This window comes from Notechis scutatus, chromosome Z, assembly GCF_049901735.1.
Source record: "Notechis scutatus isolate UNSWTSFEM ecotype Mainland chromosome Z, rNotScu1.2, whole genome shotgun sequence".
Classification (NCBI taxonomy): Eukaryota; Metazoa; Chordata; class Lepidosauria; order Squamata; family Elapidae; genus Notechis; species Notechis scutatus.
Genome location: NC_142025.1, coordinates 56,088,803 through 56,109,069, shown reverse-complemented (window position 1 = coordinate 56,109,069; position 20,267 = coordinate 56,088,803). Strand labels below are relative to the sequence as shown.

Here is a 20,267-nt window from a genome sequence, read left to right as displayed (position 1 = left end):
AGACAAAGGATTCTGGCAAAGTTGATAAAACAAAATGCAGATATTATTTGTTTACAGGAAACACACATTTTAAAAACAGATGAAAAATATCTAGATTGCCCCAAATTAGGGACAGTGTTTACGGCTTCTGCAGATAATGAAAAAAAGAATGGAATAGCAGTTTACATTAAAGAAGAGATAAAGGCAAATTTACAGATCCCAAAGAAAGAGTTCTGGCAATAGAAATACAGATAAACTTAAAAAAAATCTATTGGTGGTAATTTACGCCCCTAATGCCAATCAAAAAGAATTATATAAAGCTCTATATGCTAAAATCATTGAACTGGAAAGGAAAAATATTTGTATTATAGGAGATTTTAACGCTGTAGCAGATTATGAAAAAGATTATAATGGGAGGAATAAGAAGGGAAGGGAAAAAAAGAAAAGGGAACTACCTAAAATTTGTATAGAAATGATTAAAGAATTAAATTTAGTAGGCGTATGGAGAAACTTAAACCCAGATAAGAGACAATTTACCTTCTATTCAAATCCCTACCAGTCATGGTCACGCATTGATATGGCATGGATGAGTGGAGATTTAGTAGAAGTGACAGAAGTAGAAATTATACTGAACTCTTGGGCAGACCACAGCCCTCAATTGGAAAGGTAAGAAAAAATAAAGGAGAAGGTGGACTTTAGATGCTCGGTTATTAAAGGATGAGGATTTTATAAAGAAACTTAAGGAAGAGCTAACTTTTTATTTTAAAGAAAATAATAACCTAGACACAACTATCCAAAATTTATGGGACACTATGAAAGCCGTCATAGGGGGAATTGTAATATCTTACACTGCATAAAAAAATAAAGAAAAACATGCTCAACAAAACAATTTATATCAAACAATCAAGAAACTAGAATCCAAATTACAGGACACCCCACAAAATATTAAATTACAAGAACAATTGATTCTCTATAAACATAAACTCAACTTAGTTGAACAGAAAGAATTGAATAGAAACTTGAAAGTAACTAAACAAATATACTTTGAACAAGCAAACAAGCCTGGTAGGTGGCTGTCTTATAAGCTCAAAAAAGAGAAAGAGAAAAGAACCATCTACCAACTACAAGATGAAAGTGGAAATTATCAACATACAATAGAGAAGAAAAAAGAGATTGCACATAAATATTTTGAGAAACTGTATAAGAAAGAGAGAGTAGATGAAGATCAGATAAGGGAATATCTAAGAGAAAAAAGAACTTGAGAAATTAACGATGAGATGAAAGAATTTTTGACGAAGGACATATCTATGACAGAATTAAAACAAGCAATTAGAACCCAGAAAAGTAACAAAACCCCAGACCCTGATGGCTTCCCAGCAGAATTTTACAGAGCGATAGAAGAACAAGTGGGACCAATAATGGTGGATTTATATAATGAGATATTATTATCTGCTAAAATGCCAGACACGTGGAGAGAATCATTAATTTCGCTAATCCCGAAGGGGGACTCAGATGCCAGAATGATACAAAACTATAGACCAATTTCTTTGCTGAATGTAGATTATAAAATATTTACTACCATTATTGCTACTAGATTAAAGAAAATTCTGAATGATTACATACATCCAGACCAAAATGGATTTCTCCCAAATAGACAAATTAGGAACAATTTTAAGTATAATAATGGATAGTGTGGAATATTATGAAGTCCACCCAGAGAAACGGATAGCCCTTGTTTTCTTAGATACTCAAAAGGCTTTTGACAACCTTAATTGGCAATTTATGATTCAGCAAATTTATGACATGAATTTCGGCACCAAATTTGAGAATATTATAAGAGCAATTTATTCAGTACAAAAAGTAAATATCATAATAAACGGAGAAAATACCCAAACTTTAAATATAGAGAAAGGAGTCCGACAAGGTTGTCCGCTGTCCCCTCTGCTCTTCATATTATCATTAGAAGTACTATTAGAAAGAGTGAGGCAAAATCCTGAAATAAAAGGATTGAAAACTAGAAATGAAGAATATAAACTGCAAGCATTTGCAGATGATATGGCTTTTATTATTGAAGACCCAATAGAAAAAGGACAAATATTAATTAAGGAATTAGAAAGATATGGAGCGGTGGCAGGATTGAAAATTAATAGACAGAAAAAGGAACTTTTAGTAAAAAATTTAACAGATCTACAAACAATAGAATTAGAAAGAGTACTTGGACTTCAAACAACAAGAAAAATTAAATACCGGGGAATATGGCTGACAGCACACTGTAAGGCGATAAAGGAGAATAATTATAATAAACTATTACAACAAACAAAAAAAGACTTAGAATTATGGACGAAAATGCAACTGTCATTACTAGGAAGAATAGCAGCCATAAAAATGTCTATATTACCAAAAATTCTTTATCTATTCCAAACCATTCCAATTAAATTAGAAAAGACATTTTTCGATAATCTTAATAAAATGACAGCAAAATTTATTTGGCAGGGTAAAAAACCCAGAATAAAAATGAAACTACTACAAGATATAAAGAGCAGAGGAGGCTTTGGATTGCCAAATTGGGAATTGTATTATAGTGCAGCAACATCAGTTTGGCTAAAAGATTGGATTAATTTAAAAAATAAAAGAATATTAGCTATAGAAGGTCATGATCTTCAGAGAGGATGGCCTGCCTTTCTTTGGGACACAGGACCCACCAAACAAAAATATTTCCACAGACATCTGATTAGAGATTCGCTGATATACAACTGGATCAAAGTTAAAAAGAAACACTATATAAAAATCCCAATCTGGCTATCTACAATGTAAGAGATGATCCACCCAAATAATTTAGACCTGAACAAAATGTTAAAGTATAAAGACTTATTGGATACACATGGAAATTTAAAAACAATACAGGAGCTCCAAGAACAAGGGCTACGAGTAGACTGGTGGGCTTATCTTCAAATACAAAGCCAATATACAAAGGACGTAAAGGAGTATGGAATATACTTGAAACCTCAATTAAGACAAAATCTTATTAGGCCTAGATAAAAAAAATATTACCAAAATTTACAAGTATCTCCTAAAAGTAGATTTAGAAGTAGTAGTGAAAGGATGTATGATCGCATGGGGTCAAAACTATTGGTCATAACATAAAGTTATCAGACTGGGAGACTGTATGGAATAGAAATCACAAATTAACAAAATCAGCAGCATACAAAGAAAATGCATATAAAATGTTCTATAGGTGGCACTTACCCCCTTCGAGATTAGTGAAAATGTACCCTAAAATGAGTCCTATATATTGGAAATGTAAAAAAAAAAGAGGGAACATATTATCATATGTGGTGGTCTTGCCCAGAGGCTCGAAAATATTGGCTCAAAATCAAAAATTGGCTACAGGAAATCACCAATGAACAATTAGACCTAGAACCAGAACTTTTCCTATTGGGGATCTTCAAAAAAAAATACGTAAAGAGCACAAAATATTTATTATTACACATATTGACTGCTGCCAGGATCGCCTTTGCCTAATGTTGGAAACAGCCATATACACCCATAGAGGAACTGGTTATACAAAAAGTTATGAATTGTGCTGAAATGGATAAATTAACGCTGAGTTTAAAAGATAAGGAAGCTTCAATATTTTATAAGGTATGGAAACAATGGTATAGCTGGATAGATTGGAGACAGATTAAGGATAGGTAATTATTAAATATAGAATATAGATAGAATAAGAATATAATTATGCACAAATTAATACCTGTAAATATTGACCAAATGATTGTTATATGATAAGCACCACAAAGAGCTGTTATTGAGTGATATATTTTTTATGTTTTTAATGTAACAAAAATTCAATAAAGTTTATTTTTTTAAAAAGAGAAATTTCTCATTCAACATTGTAACCTTTTCTTTTCTTGAATTTTATTTATATTTTTTCTTTAAAATACATACGTACTTAATAAACCGTGTATTGTGTGGATCAGTTTACTTATACAACATAATAATAACAATAACAACTATATTAATACTACTTATGTATAGTCCAATTTTTGCATCCTTTACTTATACATATCAGTGATCTTTCATCTTCTAATTTCTACCTCTTTTATCTAACCATTGATAAAACAAATCCCATGTTAAAAATATTCTATTTCTTCTTTATTCTTTATTATTGTCAAATCTTCATCTAATATTTTTCTAATTATACTTTCATCTGTAGGTGTATCCTCATTTTTCCAATATTTTGCAAATACAACTCTCACTGCTGTCAACATATTATTAGATATGTAATCCTTTTATTAGTTTCTGGTAATATACCTAACAGAAATATTTCTGGTTTTACATCTATATGTTGCTTTATCATTTTCTCTAACCATGTATGCAATTTTTTTTTTGCTTTTACACATTCCGTCACGTGATAATAAGAACCTGGTATCTGATTGCACTTCCAACATTTAGCGGACATATTTTTAAACATCTTTGCTAGTCTTGCTGGTAGAAAATTTTATACAGGTTTTCTTTATACCGTGTTTTTCCAAAAAGAAGGCAGGTTTTATTTTCTTTTGACCACTGAAAAAACGGCTAGACCTACTTTTTGGATGGTTCAAATTATTGACTCACCTCTTGGCGGTGGCACTGACAGACCCGACCAGCAGGAGCCTGCTGCTAGCCCGTTTTTTCTGTGGCTGCTTGCCGCCACTCGCACGCATCGTCCAAGCCTCCGTTTTGCCATCAGATGCCTTCCAGAAAGCCCTCTGCAGCCGATAATAGAGCTCTGCAAATACCTTCCAGAAAGCCTCTGCAGCTGATAATAGAGCTCCGGATTGGTCTGGAGCTCTATTATCGGCTGCAGAGAGCTGCTCCAGAAGGCATTTGCAGAGCTCTATTATCGGCTGCAGAGAGCTTTCTGGAAGGCATCTGAAGGCGAAACAGAGGCCAGGGCGATGCGTGCGAGTGGCAGCAAGCGGCTGCAGAAGAAGCAGCTACAGCAGAAGGCAAGGCAAATGTCGGGTGTGCGAGGCCTGGTAAGTAGGGCAGCTCCACCTCCCTCCCCCAGCTTGTTTTTTATCTGTTTGCCTCACCCCACCCCTTGCACCCTGGGTTGGGCATGGTCTTAATTAGTGCTAATTTTGTGGGTGGGGCTTAATTTGATCACATGCGCTCAAAAAATGTGATAGGGCTTCCTTTCATCTTTTTGGAGAAACACGGTGGGTAATTGCCATGGTCAATTTGTAGTTTCTGTTCCAGAGTTTTTGCCATTTGTCTAGCTCTATGGCAATGGTGGCTAACCTTTTTGGGCTCCTGTGCCAAAAATTGTGTGCGCACTTGCGCGCCAGCACTCAGAAAGCAATGCACGCGCCCCCCGCCCATGCGTGTGCAATACCCCCCCTTACCTGCACTGTGCCTCACAGCTGATTTTCAGCTGGTTTGAGGCCCATTTCATCACTTCTGGTGTTTACAGGAAGTGATGAAATGAGCCTATTATTTGGCTTGCAAAGCCTGCAGAGGCTTTTTTCAAGCCTCTGGGAGGCTGAAAAAGGCCTCAAACTAGCCTCAAAAATCAGCTGTGAGGCGTGCGCATGTGCAGTGAGGTAAGTTTGCCTGCAGCTCACGTGCACAAATGGCTCTGCGTGCCTCCTGTGGCACGTGTATCATAGGTTCACCATCACGGCTCTATGATACATCCAAAGTTTCTTGCCCAAACTATAATTGTTTCTTTTACTTGTTTGTCTTCCGAATTTAATAGTTAACAAATAGCTATATATTTTGTTCATTATTTTTTCATCCACCCAACTATATTTCCATTATGTGATTGTTTTTGTTTCATTTACTCCTTCTAATCATGATTGCAAGGAAAATCCTATCTTCCAATTCAATAAATCTTTACAAAAAGACTGATATCTCTTCTAAAATAATAAGTTCCTAAGCCAATTTCCCTAATCTAGCTAGAGAGTCATGCTTCATTAGGGAAGCTGCAGGCCTAGCCTTTTTAGAACAGTGGTTGAACCAAGTTCTGTCCTCAGTTATTTTGAGAGCTTCTGTATAATAAAATGCAGGACCCAAAAACCAATAATCAAGGCTCGCTGTATTATTTATTTATTTTACAAAATCCACTGGTGGAATTATATCCAAAAAATAATGAGAGGGACTCTGCAATCAAAAGAAGGCATTTGTATTTCAGGAAAGAAGAAAATAAATGATAGTCTTGCTTATACATAGTTAATAGATGACATAAACATAGATATTCATAATTAGCTAATTTCAAGGTATTTCTCCATTCTCCTACTGTTACTCTCCTTAAGAAAGAACTATTGACTTAATAGAAAGAAACACATCAGTTACATTTCCACAGATATTTTTTTTATAAAGCTTCTTGAAAAGCAGGTACTTCATAGTTCCTTTTTTAATGAAGTAATTAGCACATGTTCCCTCTCTATTTTACTAACACATTTTCACTCCTCCAAGAATTTGTTTTCCTCACACCTAGAGCAGGTGAAGTATATCTAAAATGGGAAAATGGAGGAGTAAGAATAACCCATCATTATGTTTTTTCACATTTTACTTTTTTAAAAAAAGGAAATAGCTGAGAAGAAGAACAAGCACATACCAGCAATGCTGTTTACATTCTGTAAATTAAGCATTTTTATAGGTTTGAGGGTTCTGGGCCAAAAGCAAAAAGCAAGAGTATAAGCCAAGTCTGCAAGAGGATGGCCTAAAGTTGAAAGTTCCCAATCCAACACTGCTGCGACACGGGCCTAGAAATAGAGACAGAAATAAAAACTTAAAAGAGGACAAAATAGTTGAAAATTTTAATACGATTGCTCTATTTAGTGATTTAGCAATAGCAATAGCACTTAGACTTATATACTGGTCCATAATGCTTTACAGCATTCTCTTGAGTTGTTTACAATGTCAGCATATTTACTTACCCTTAACAATCTGGGTATTAATTTTACTGACCTTCAAAGATGCCCACAACCTTGAGCCAGTCAGGATTGAACTCCAGGTTGTGGGAAGAGTCAGCCTGAAATACTGCAGTTCTAATCACTGCGCCATCAAGGCTCCTGGTGATATGATTTCAGTACATATTACACACATGGAATTATAGTTATGACTTTTGAGAATATTAACATGGATGCATATAACTCAATGCTATTGTGTGACTACTGCTAATCTAATTGGCAAAACAAAACCGAAATAGTTACCTTTGCATTAGATCTGAATTTCAGAAGTCAGCTTCTTGCCACCAAACAAACTGAATGAGGTGATTCATGTACATAGAGGAGGGTATGGGAGGCAATGCCACACTTGTGATCTTACAGATTTTTACATCAACCTCCCGCTTTCCACCACTCTGATACTGCTGAGTGAAAGATAACCAACTATGCTCTCTCAGAGCCAGCCCTTTACCAAACAATGTCCTGGTAAGGACTGAATTAAAGCACAGCACATATGCAAATCTTCATTAGTTGAATTCTTTAGTAGCTAAGTCTGATTATAGGAGTTCATGCATTTCTGTACATTTGAAGTATCACTGATTTTGGAAGACAGAGTAGAAAAGATAGAAACTGAGGAATATATTCAAGGTAACTAAACCATTTGTCCTCTGGATCCAGTTTTGTGGAAGACCAAGGGTTGACTACAGATCCAAAGCACAATATATAGTACTATATAATATCACTGTGTTAGGATCAACTAGGAAACAAAGGGCTGAGGCTCCACTCCTCCAGATTTCTGTACTGGGCTATTTTTAACTATTCACAACTGTAGGGTAAGAATGATTCTTGTGTATTCCATATATTCTTATTTTGCCATTTCTCTAAGCTCATCATATACTTTAGGGAAGGTCTGTGAATTCACATCTGGCCATGAAAACAAAGATGCTTTTGCAACAAAGAATTTTCAACTATAGGAAGAAGCTATAGGGGGAATGGCTGTTTTAAGTTTTCTGCATTGTTTTAGTGGTTCTTGGCATTGTCCTTTTGGGATGTACTTCCCTCAGTCTTTTTGAAAGCCTCTAGAGATGGAGCACCCACAACTTCTGAAGGAAAGTTATTCCATTGGTTGATTGGTCTCACCCTTAGGAAATTTCTCCTTAGTCCTAGGTTGCTTCTGTCTTTGGTTAGTTTCCATCCATTGTTTCTTGTTGTGCCTTTTGGTGCTTTGGAAAATAGATTGACTCCTTCATTTTTGTAGGAGTCCCTCCCTCTTTCTTTCTTTCTTTCTTTCTTTCTTTCTTTCTTTCTTTCTTTCTTTCTTTCTTTCTTTCCACCCTCCCTGTGCCCCGTAAGCCTCCCTGCAGCCTCCTGAGCACAAAAACAGGATGTGGGGGGGGGGCATAACGCACCTCCCCACACCTCATTTTTGCTCCCATGAGGCTGCAGGGAGGCCTAGGCCCAAAATGGGGTGCATCACAGCCCTCCGCGCCCCATTTTGGGTATAGCAAGCCTCCCTGGAGCATCAGGAGAACCAAAATGGGGGAGGTGCCGCACCTTGCTGCATCCCATTTTGAGCCTAGAAAGCCTCCCTGCACTTACCTGGGAGCCAGAACCAGGCGTGTGGGAACTCCTGGGAGGGGTGGTGAGGGGCTAGCTGGTCTTCGGAACTACTAGTTTGCCGAACTGGATGTAAAATTAACATCCAGTTCGCATGAACCGGTACAAACCAGCTGAATCCCATCCCTGCATATATGTAGAACAAAATATAATGCATAGTAAACTCAAGCATGTTAGTACTTCACTGTATGATGATACAGAAATGATGTGTTAGTAACACATGAATATGATAGCAACCAACACACCAAAAATGTTTAAAATCAAATTGGAGAGGAAAAAAAAACTGATAAGAAAGATACTCCAAGCGTTTCTAATTTCTAATAGGAACATTTCATGTAGCTATTCTTCAAAAATATGCAAGAAGGATAATAGACTCTAATCCTGTTTTACAGAAGGGGAAATTAGCACCTAGAATCACACACAAGAAATATTATGGTTTACTGCTATTGTCAAATTACTGAATTCATTTTTTTTACTGAGCCTGCACTACATTTTTACAATTGTTTTTAGCTTCCAACAGCTGCAGAGTATGTCTAATAAATAATGTGATGATTACTAGTGGAGGCAGGCGAGCAGGCTTAAACCTAAAATCTTTTGGTCCTTTTAGCCATTTCAAAGTTAAAGATAAAATGTTAAAGTTCTTGGAAACTAATTCTGATTTCACAGTGATCTAGTACTAAATAAAGGGTAGGAATTAAACTATAGGGATAAATGCAGTACATATTTCATTTTGTCTCTAGCATAATCTTTCAATCAACAGGATTTTAAAATGTATTAGGATTATTCATTACTCTACAAATACTATTGGCATTTGTTTTAAAATAGATCCATTAGAATACCGCAAAATACAAATGCACTATTGACTGGAAAATGCATTTTACCCTATATGATATGCTGATATGCCAAGGAGTTGATAGACGAAGAGATCTTACTATTTTCAGATCTGTTTCTGTATGTGTTGCACTATAATTTCATAGAATAATATTGTTCAAGCATATATTAGTTCAGATATTGAGATATGACTCTTGTTAATTTATTCTGTAGGTTTGCATAATTTGTTGCTTATGCAAGGTGATTTAATTCACACTTCAAACACTCCCAAAGTTGTTTAACTACATTCCTAGCAGTCTGATGTGATGGCACATAATTTTGGCATGGAGAATGAATGAACAAACCATTAAGAGAAGAGGGGGAGGTCCAGAAAAGATTACTCTGTTTTAGGAAGCTTATTTTTAGGAAAGAAGAAAAAAAGGCTGAGAAACTCAAAAAACTCCTCTCCTGATTTTGTTTAGTATTAAATGTAGGTAGAGGGAAATTTTGACACTTATAAGATTCTATTATTATACACTATAACAATAAAAGGCTGTCACAAAAAGAAATAGAAGAAGCTACTTTGAAAATGCTGTCTGCATTATTTCAAGATACCTCTCTTGGATCAAAGATGATGTTATCTATTCTAAAGTCACCATGGATCAAAGTAATTTCATTATCATCATCATCAGGTAAATTGCTCATTAACCATTCGGATAATTCGGTCATAACTGGAATTTGGATATGAGCAGCTGCCTGATATTGCCTCATCCAAGTTGATACCTAAAAGCAAACCATAATCAAAATTAGTCTGAAGTGAGTGAAAGAGACCTTGATTTTTGAGAAGAACCCTTGGAATAACACATTCACTAAACTGTCATTTAAACAATTTCCAATTATTTGAATTGCTATTATTGGTGTGCTGCCATTTTTATGTTTTCATCTCTGTTGGAATTACTTTCTGTTCCTCACTACAGCCTATATACCAGTGATGGAGAACCTTTTCAGCACCAAGTGGCCAAACCGGAACGTGTGCATTCACATGCATGTGCGCATGCCAAAAACGCCAGAACCCCGAAGACCAGCTGCCTGTTTTGGGGGCATTTTTGATCATTTTGGGGACATTTTTCAGCCATTTTCAGACCATTTTCCAGCCTGAAAAATGGCCTGAAAATGGCCCGGAAAAAGGCCTGAAAACGGCCCAAAAAGTGGCCTGTTTTTGGCCATTTTTAAGCTGTTTTCCGGTATTCCAGTGCCCGCAAAGACCAGCTGACTGGCACACATGTGCACACCAGAAACCAGAATAGCAGCTGGTGACAGCAGCTTGCCATAGGTTCGCCATCACGGCTGTACAAACAAAAATTAACAACCACTTCCTTAGCATTTCACCTTTTGGGCTGTTTTTTTTCCTAACTACTGTACTAATGTAATTATTGTGAGAAGTCAGTAAAATGCTTCACAACACTGAACATCATCCAATATTTCATATCTCCTTAAATGCTAATAACTTTATTTAAGACCACAAAGTTTAAAGCATCAAAATTTTCAATCTGTAAATAGCAAGTGTCTCTGTACTTTTCAATTACTTATTTTTCACTAAGAAAATCATAAGAGTAGACAGAATGAATGAATAGAATGAATATAACTTTACTACGGTCTTAGACCAGCAATATTTACAATATAAAAGAGTAGACAGAATGGGAAAGGATTTATGAAATATTTACCTGCCTCTTACAGTAACCTGTTCCTCGTCCATAATCCTGGAGGCCTAATGAATTAACATTGAAGGAATGCAGCTTTGCAAGAGTTTCTACTATTGCTATATACAAAGCAGATCTTTCTGCTGGGCTTACTTCAGGTAAGGTGATATCTCGGAAGATGCGACCCTGAGATATAATTGAAATCATAAGGAAATAAGAGAAAAAAAAATAGCATTGAAATATAAAAGGACTTGGTTCCACTATCTTTGTCTAATTATTTGAAATACTAGAATTGAATTCAAACTTGCTGACCCATGAGGAGATTTCATTTTACTTAAAGGGGCGTGAAATCTTCCTTCCTTCCTTCCTTCCTTCCTTCCTTCCTTCCTTCCTTCCTTCCTTCCTTCCTTCCTTCCTTCCTTCCTTCCTTCCTTTCTCCTTTCTTTCTTTCTGATATTTATCTGCCTATCTAATCTTAGGTGGCTCATAATGATATTCAAGGAAACCTGCATAAATATAACTGTGTTAATAACAATGTATTAAATACATTATTGATATAATACCGTGTTTCTTGGAAAATAAGGTAGGGCCTTATTTTCTTTTGACCTCCCCCACAAAATGGCTAGGCCGTCTTTTCAAGGGGTGTCCTACTTCCCCCCCATGCCTCGCCTGACCGCTGGGCCACTTCTTTCGTGGCCAAAAAGAGCAAATGACGTGCCTTGTCTGGCTCCCTGCTGGCCAGGCACTGAAGCTCCACCACTGCTGCTGGGGAGGGGGAGAGGGAAAGGGAAAGGGAGAGAGATCCAATCTAACCTTGGAGGGCTGGCAGTAATGTTCTGTCTCTCTCTCACACACACACACACACTCACACACCCTTCAAGGCAGCCACATTACTTCACCTGTTTTCCAGCTTCATTCTCGGTGTGTGTGTGTGTGTGGGGGGGAGAGAGAGAGAGAGAGAGAGAGAGAGAGAGAGAGAGAGAGAGAGAGAGAGAGATGGTACCTGCGATCCCAAATAAAGAATGATCGATCAATCAGTAAGAAAATGGGGGGATTTTCCTGCAGATTTTGGGGGATTTTCCCAGGATCTCTGCTGCTTCCGCTTTTGGCTGCACCCAAGGAAAGCAGCAGAAGTCTTTCTTTCTTTCCCCCAAACTCCACCAGAAATGAGTCTTTGGGACCCTGCAAGGCATCCTGCTCCAAGAGGCTGAGCCATTATGACAAGTCTCACTAAGATTTATTTCTAGCAGAGTTTGGGGAAAAGAAAGAAGGACTTCTGCTGCTTCTGCTGCTTTCCTTGCATGAAGCCAAAAGCAGAAGCAGCAAAGACCCTGGGGAAATCTCAAAAAAATCCCCCCCACCTCATTTTCCTACTGATCGATTGTTCTTTATTTGGAATCGCAGGATAACATCTTTCTCTCTTCCCCTGAGAATGGAGCTGGAAAGCAGGTTAGTAAAGGAATGTGGCTGCCTTGGAGGTTGCGTTTGTGTGTGTGTGTGTGTGTGTGTGTGTGTGAGGGAGTTCTGTGTGTGTGTGTGTGTGTCAGGAGAGAGGGAGAGAGAAAGAGAGAGAGAGGGAGAGAGAGAGAGAGGGAGAAGGTATCCTGCAATCCCAAATAAAGAATGATCAATCGGTAGGAAGATGAGGTGGGGGATTTTCCTGCAGATTTTGGGGGGGATTTTCCCAGGGTCTCTGCTGCTTCTGCTTTTCGCTTCCTGCAAGGAAAGCAGCAAAAGGAGCAGAAGTCTTTGTCTCCCCCAAACTCTGTCTGAGTCTTTGTGAGACTTGTCACGCCAGCGCAGCCTCTTGGAGCAGGATGCCTTGCAGAGTCCCAAAGACTCATTTCTGGTGGAGTTTGGGGGAGAGAAAGAAAGACTTCTGCTGCTTTCCTTGTGTGCAGCCAAAAGCAGAGGAAGAAAGAAGTGGAAAGAAGTGGCCCGTTGACCAAGCAAGGGGAATGGGCGAGTGAGTTGCTTCTTTCGGCTGCGAAAGAAGCGGCGAGGTGGCCAGGCGAGGTGCGTGGGGCGAGTGGGGCAAGTTCCTCCCTCCGCCCTTTCCCCACTTCCCTCACTACCTCGAATTGTCTACAATGCAAGCGACATGAGAAACCGGTCGCACATGTGCTTAAATAGAGCCAAATTTGGGGGACAGGACTTAATTTTACCGCATGCACACAAAACAGTGTTTGGCTTTCTTTTTGGGGTGGGTCGTGTTTTATGAGAAACACGGTAACAATGTATTAAATACATTATTGATATAATTAATTAATTACCAATATATTAAATGTATATGCTACCTGATTCCCAGCAATTCATCAGAGCCACATGTATCCTAATCACAACATCATACTCATTCTACATTTATATTTACAAGGTTCACTTCTATCCTAGACCAATGCCAGGATGATAAGGCAAATATTCACAGCCCTCCAAAAGGCTGATAAAGTGGAGAGGGCCTCTAAATTCAGGGAGAATTGTGTTTCAGAGGGGTAGAAATATCATGTCTTGGATGTATTTCCAAGGTCCCACAAGATAACAAAATTTAGGGAAGAAATCTCCAATGTACCCTGACCGGGTGGAAAAATGATAACCTTGAATAGTATCCAGAAACAACTGAATAGCAGTATAACACAACAAAAGATGTACCAGTTACTTCCCTTTGACACTAAGGAGTTATTTTTTGCAAATTATCCTTTCCCATTTTAGCCCTACACATCACAAATATTCTTATGGAGAGTCCCACAATCTTTCACAGGAAATCATTTTTATTGTAAAGTTTGAGGTATGTATTTCATTCATTTATTAACTGACTCACTCATTAACTGTGTATGGCTACTCATTTCAGCAAGTGATCTGGGTTGTGAATCAATTTAAAATAAGTTAAAAACAGAGGCTTCTGGTTGGGCGCTGCATTGATGCAGAGCTGAGGAGCGGATCGCTGCTCTGAACGGATCCAATTTTCACTGTTTGGTGGCTTCCAGGAGCATGATGGACCTCGGAGGGGTAGACAGATGAAAGGGGAAGACCTGGAGATCTCGGGGAGGTGCCGCGATCCCAGAGAGTACAAGAGAATCCCCCGAAAACCAACATCAGAAGAGGGAGATCGTACAGATCGGAACCAAAGACATGGCAGCCCAGCAGCTTAAAGAAGGAAGGAAGGAAGCAAAGAATGGAGAACAGCAAATTGAGTAGTGGAAAGGTGAAATTAAAGAAGATTTCCAGAATACTGATTTATACTACAAAGGGAAATTGAAAATTGAAACTCCAAACCGAACAGTGTAGCGAAGCGGCAGAAACATCGGAAGGAGTACGAACTAAAGAAACAGCAGTAATTCGTGCTGATTAATGGAGTGCTGTAAACGGAGGAGCTGAAGGGTGAGACAACATTTACTTTTATCTTGGGAGTTGAAAAGTGGGTTGTATAATTATATTTTTTGGTGTTTGATGTTTGAGAACTGTGGGAAGAAAGAGAAAGAGAAAGTGACGGTGTCCAAGTGAGACAGAGAGATTGGAAGAACAGCTGAGAGTAAAAACTTGAAAGGAGAACAATTGACATTTCGAAAGATTTAAGGAAAGGATTGAGGGAAAAAACTTTATAATTGCAATATTTGTCTGGTAACTGTGATAACGAAAAAAGGAAGAAATAAGATAACTAAGATTTATAAGTGGAACTGGGACCGTGTGGAGAAAAAGAATAAAGGAGCAAGAAGAAGAAGTCAAAATAGAAAGGAGAAACGAAACGGTGGAAGTGACTGTGCAAATTTAAAGAGGACATTTTGAACTCGAACTAAGAACTGTAATCAGGTATTTATCAAAAAAAAAAAAAAGATGATGATCATGGACATCACTCAACTGGTCAAACATAGATATAACTAAATAATATTGGTAAAACATAATCTTAATAGATATATATGTGTTAGAAGATTGAGCTAAGAATACTGGTTAATAATTTTTGAATAACTGAACAATTGAAAGTGTGTTGTATAAATATAGAACTCAGACCTCTAAATAATAATCATATAGTAAGAAACTTAGATATTTTTATTCTGAGATAAGCATATAATTAAGGATTCTAAAGAAATAGATTGATATTTATATATAGATAAAAAATTAATTACTTTAATGAATTGGCTGCTTTAAATTAATTAATTAAGCATATAAGACTGTTGATTCTGTGAGTAAATATATTTGTATTTGATTAATATTGAATTCTCTTAAGTTTTGTAATAGTTGAATAAGTTCAATAAGAAAAAATAGAAATAAGAGCTGATTGTGAATTTCCATAATAGAATTTTGGTAATTAATAATATAATAATATATGTATTAATATTACCATTGAACTGAAAAGGAGAGGAAAATAGTACTCTACTAGGGATAGTTGATGGTAGATTGGAAAGAGCTGCTACAGATAGTTAAAATGGCGACAACATCAATTACAAATGTAAAATCAGGAAAGAAAACTACAACAACGATGTCTTCACCTATGGGGCGGAGATCTATAGATGCAATGCTATTGGCAGAAAAAACTAGTTCAGCTCAAAGCCTGCAGACAGTACAGACAACGCTCACTATGATGCAGGAAATGATGACAAAAACCCACGAATTGATAGCGAGGAACCATGAAGACATGAAAACAGAGATGAGAACTGAAATAGAAGTGAAAAATGAAATACAAAATTTGAATAGTAAGATTGGAAGAAGTGATAAAAAATGAACAGAAATTAAATTTAGTAGAGGCAAGAATGGAGATAGTGGAGAAGAAATTAGAGGATTCAGAACAAAATTGGAAAGAGCTTTACTGCGAACTCCGGGATTCAATGGTACACATGGAATTAGAGAAAGCATCATTTCATCTTAGGTTCCAAAAGGTGGTGGAAGAACAAAGCTGAATACCATACATATAAATACCCGCGAAAACTTAAGAATATATATATTCTTATTGATTTGTCTGTTTTAAATGTATGTCAAATAAATGTTTTTTCTAGAATAAAAAAATAAAAAGTTAAAAACAATTTCCATCATAAGCAGAAAAATGAAAATATACAGCAACCAAAGAATATTTTCCCTCTAAATTCCCCCAACACAAAAAAATCCCAAGCATGTTTTACTTCTATGCAGTCTAGCCTGTAAATCATTGAGCCACATCCCATACCAGTATTACCCTCTGATATGAAGAAAAACGATATCCTTAGCCACACCAAATTTGCCTGTGTTGATTTAGAGGGCGCCACTTCCTATGATGCTATAGTAACTACAGGGATCTCTGGATTCTGATCTAAAAATGTGAACAGTCAAGTCAATGTGGCTGCAAGGAGGATACTAACCTTAACATGTTGCATCATATAAAATTGTGTTCCAATCACTGAAACATCACTGCAATATAAAAGAGGTTCAGGAACCGGAAACCCAGCTGCAAACAAAGCTTTCTGAATCCAATATTCTCTGTCAATCTGAATAGGATATTGTAGGACGTACAAAAATACGGACATTAAGAATATGAATAGGAGATTATATGATCCACAGAAGTTTGGGTTTTTTGCATTCAAATTGGTAGAATTGAAGAATTTAATGAAGTTCTTGATTCTTATACATTTCAGCAAATAATGATAGTGTATCACTTCATAAGCATAATAATTTCTATAAATACAATGGAGCTCATATCCGTTTTAAAGCTCTATTTTTATATCATGAAAAATAATATCAAATAGACTTCCTACTTACTAGAATATGAGCATCAACAGAGTACAGAGATAAATTGCCTCACCTGGGGTGTTTTGGGGATCCTGAATAGTTTTTCAGCTTCATTGGTCTTGAATAAGTAAATCAAAATTGATCCTAAAATTTGTGATTTATAATTTAGAATGAAAATCATGCTGGAGGGAGGGGACATGGAGAGAAACAACTTTCAGCTGGAGGTTTAAAAAATGTAGTGTTACGGTAGTTTTACTCACTACTGAATCATAGTATCTCCCAAGATGGCTTGTCAAACTGCCAAAGCATTCCCAAGACAAACCCAAAGAGTAATAATACTTAATTATAAGAGTTTAGTACCTTGTGAGCCTGAGGTAGGAGAGGGCCATGAGGCTTCTTTCTAAGTACATAGGTTTTAAGTCCTTTCTTCAAGTAAAAGGTGGGGTTTGATTGTCCAGAGCTACATGAACATAGTGAGATGTAACAGATAATAAGTCAAAGAACACTAATGAGTAGATACGAAGCTATTATTTACATCAGTGGCTCTTAAATTAGACTTTTCCAAGCCTCGAATAAGTTATTAGCTCCACAAAAAAGGCCTCAGATTCTCCCAATTTACAGAAAAGTCTCAACAGCAGCAGTCCCTCAACTCACAAATAAATTGTTCCATTACCCCCAGGATATTCCAAAATTAACCTCAGTTTAAGAACCACTGGCTTCTACCATGAGTTCCTCAAGCCCAGTACTGTTCAACCAGACTTTGAATAATTTCCCAGAAGTATTTTTTAGATCTGGGGATATTAAGAATTGAATGAGCAGTCCTCTGCATATTAATACACATTCAACGATAGAACTATGGCCTCTTCCTCTAATTATGCTTAAATCACATTTTATTTCATTTGGATGATTTTCCAAATGGAAAGTCCACCTCCCAGCCAGTATGGACAATGATAAGGGATCAAAGGAGAAGTAGGGTTTCCTCAGTTTGCACCAATGAGAAAAAACAATTACAAAACAAAACTCCCACACTAAGTTGTTTATTTTATCAGTGTGATGAAAGATTAAAGTGTGATGAAGCATTATTTCTCATGGATTAAAAGGAGATCAAAATTTCTGATTACATTAAATATGCCTTTCACATTTCCTTTCACCGTCATTAACTTTTTCTCATCTCCATGCTTCTCCCTGCATCCACCGAAAACTTTGTTTATATGTAATATCAATTTCTTAAGACAATACTTCATATTGATGAAGTAGATTGGGATTCATTAAATCTAATCACATAATTAATACATTAGCCATTGCAATGCCATAAAACTCACTATTGTTTTTACTCTTCAAACCAACAAAAATATTTCAGAAGTCTCCTGATAGAATGCATCAAATCCAGACTGACTAAACTGTGTATAGTTGTTCCCTCCTTTTTCCACATCAGCCCCTTCATTTAACACCTCCAGATGGTCATCCTAGTCAAATATGGCAAGCCTTGTATTTCCTCTTCCACAACTTGATTATGCCATGTGAAGAAAGTTAGCATCCACCCACCCCCTCCTAGAAGAATGAAATATTTTAGGAAATATTAAAAAGGCAGAATATTATATTTCCCTGGATGAGAAAAGGAGAAACATGCTCTTGGAAAGCAGCCCCATATTTGTTAATAATCCCAGAAAGGTAAACTCTTTTCCAACAGTGACCACAACGTGATTGACTTTTGTCTCAACATACGTCCACACAAAAATCATCACAACGACGGAATCCCCAATTATAACTTCAAAAAAGGCAACTATGATCTTATAAACAACGATCTCTCATCCCTTGATTGGCAATTTCTATTCTCTGGATGCAATACAGAGAAGACCATTACAACATATTTTTACTTGAAGTCAAAAGTACATAAAACTATATGTACCATTAACAACTCCCAAAACCAGAAAAAACAAATTACCCAAAACAATAAGGAAGCTTCAATCCAAAAAGAAATCACTTTGGCGGAAAAACAAATCTGGCCATGTTGCCAATTTAAAAAGCTGATACAAAAATTTATGCCACCAGATAAAAACTGAATGCACCAATTATCACATTAAACAAGAAGAAAACCTTCTACGCACCAATTCCACCCGCGCTTTCTACAATTTTATAAACAACAAACTAAAAGACTCAAGGTCCATCCCATCCCTGAAAGGACCTAATGGTAAAGACTGCAACAATGACACTATTAAAGCCAACCTCTTTAACACATTCTTTGGCTCAGTATTTGTAAAGAGCAATAGATCATGCCCAGTATTTCCTAGTCGAACCACAGACAACTACAATGATCTAATACATATCAATTTTACAGAAGACATTGTTGAAAAAGCACTACGCAATCTAAAACCATCTCTATCTATTGGACCTGATGGAATATGTGCCTACTTCTTAAAAAAGCTACCCACTGCCACAGCCGAACCTCTAAGCATAATCTTTGAAAAATCTTCAAGACCAGCTCCTTGCCAAAACTATGGTCACAAGCCACGGTCATACCCATCTTTAAAAAGAAAGACCCCAGCCTAGTTGAAAATTACAGACCAATCTCTTTATGTTGCGTCACCTGCAAAGTCATGGAATCAATTATGAACCAAACCATTTTCCTCCACTTAGAAACAAACAGCCTATTCTCTAACAAACAATTTGACTTTGGAAAAAAATTATCCTATAATCTGCAACTCCTGCAAAAACATATGGACTACACAACTTGATCAGGGCAAAGTAATAGACTCTATTTACATAGACTTCTGAAAAGCCTTTGATCCAGTGGTATACAACAAACTATTTTTAAAACTAAAATCTTATGGTATCTCCGGACACCTGCATAATTGGATAGCTGCATTCCTGTCAAACAGACAACAAATGGTCAAAATTGGGAGCACTCTATCAAATCCCGTACCTGTCAACAGCGGTGTCCCCCCAAGGCAGCGTTCTAGGACCAACTCTCTTTATACCTTTACATAAAAGACCTTTGTGATCATATTAAAAGCAACTGTATTATTTTCGCTGATGATGTAAAACTATTCAACACCACCGACAATACTGCTACCCTTCAAAAAGATCTCGACTGGCAATTTCAAATCTCAACAAACAAATGCTCTGTCTTACATATTGACAAAAAAAATATCAGAAAATAAAATACAAGCTGAATGGTCACAACCTTATGTACATACTTGACTGATTTTCAGCACTTAATGTATCTTAATGTCTTATCATTTAAATAATGGAAAAACCAGAAAGGCACTATACTTATGGCATCAATTGACCTTAAAATGAAAAATATAATGCATGGTTAAGTAAGAGACACGTTTAGTGACATTCCTGTGTTAGAATAATAAGAGTGTCAAGGGGTCTTGTTAGACATATTGTAAGACTCTGCAGAAAATCTAAAGATAAAGGAGTGCCAAACATAGTTATTGTTTACGGTGTAACAGATTTTCCTGATGTAGTAAACTATTGCTTGCTAAATCCAATTGTATGTCTCCAAAATCTCTTCTTCTGGAAATTAGATCCA

The 20,267-nt window shown here is 36.8% G+C and overlaps 1 protein-coding gene across 1 annotated transcript in view; it reads right to left on the bottom strand.

The window, feature by feature from the left end:
- Positions 1–20,267, bottom strand: part of ACAD11 (acyl-CoA dehydrogenase family member 11) — a 95,160-nt gene that overhangs the window by 55,614 nt on the left and 19,279 nt on the right. Inside the window, exons 2-6 of the mRNA XM_087947319.1 lie at positions 17,090–17,189; positions 16,363–16,488; positions 11,063–11,224; positions 9,954–10,121; positions 6,581–6,728 (exon numbers count right to left, since the gene is read on the bottom strand). Of these exons, the coding sequence (XP_087803445.1) occupies positions 6,581–6,728; positions 9,954–10,121; positions 11,063–11,224; positions 16,363–16,488; positions 17,090–17,189 (704 nt within the window). The remainder of the gene's footprint in view (positions 1–6,580; positions 6,729–9,953; positions 10,122–11,062; positions 11,225–16,362; positions 16,489–17,089; positions 17,190–20,267) is intronic.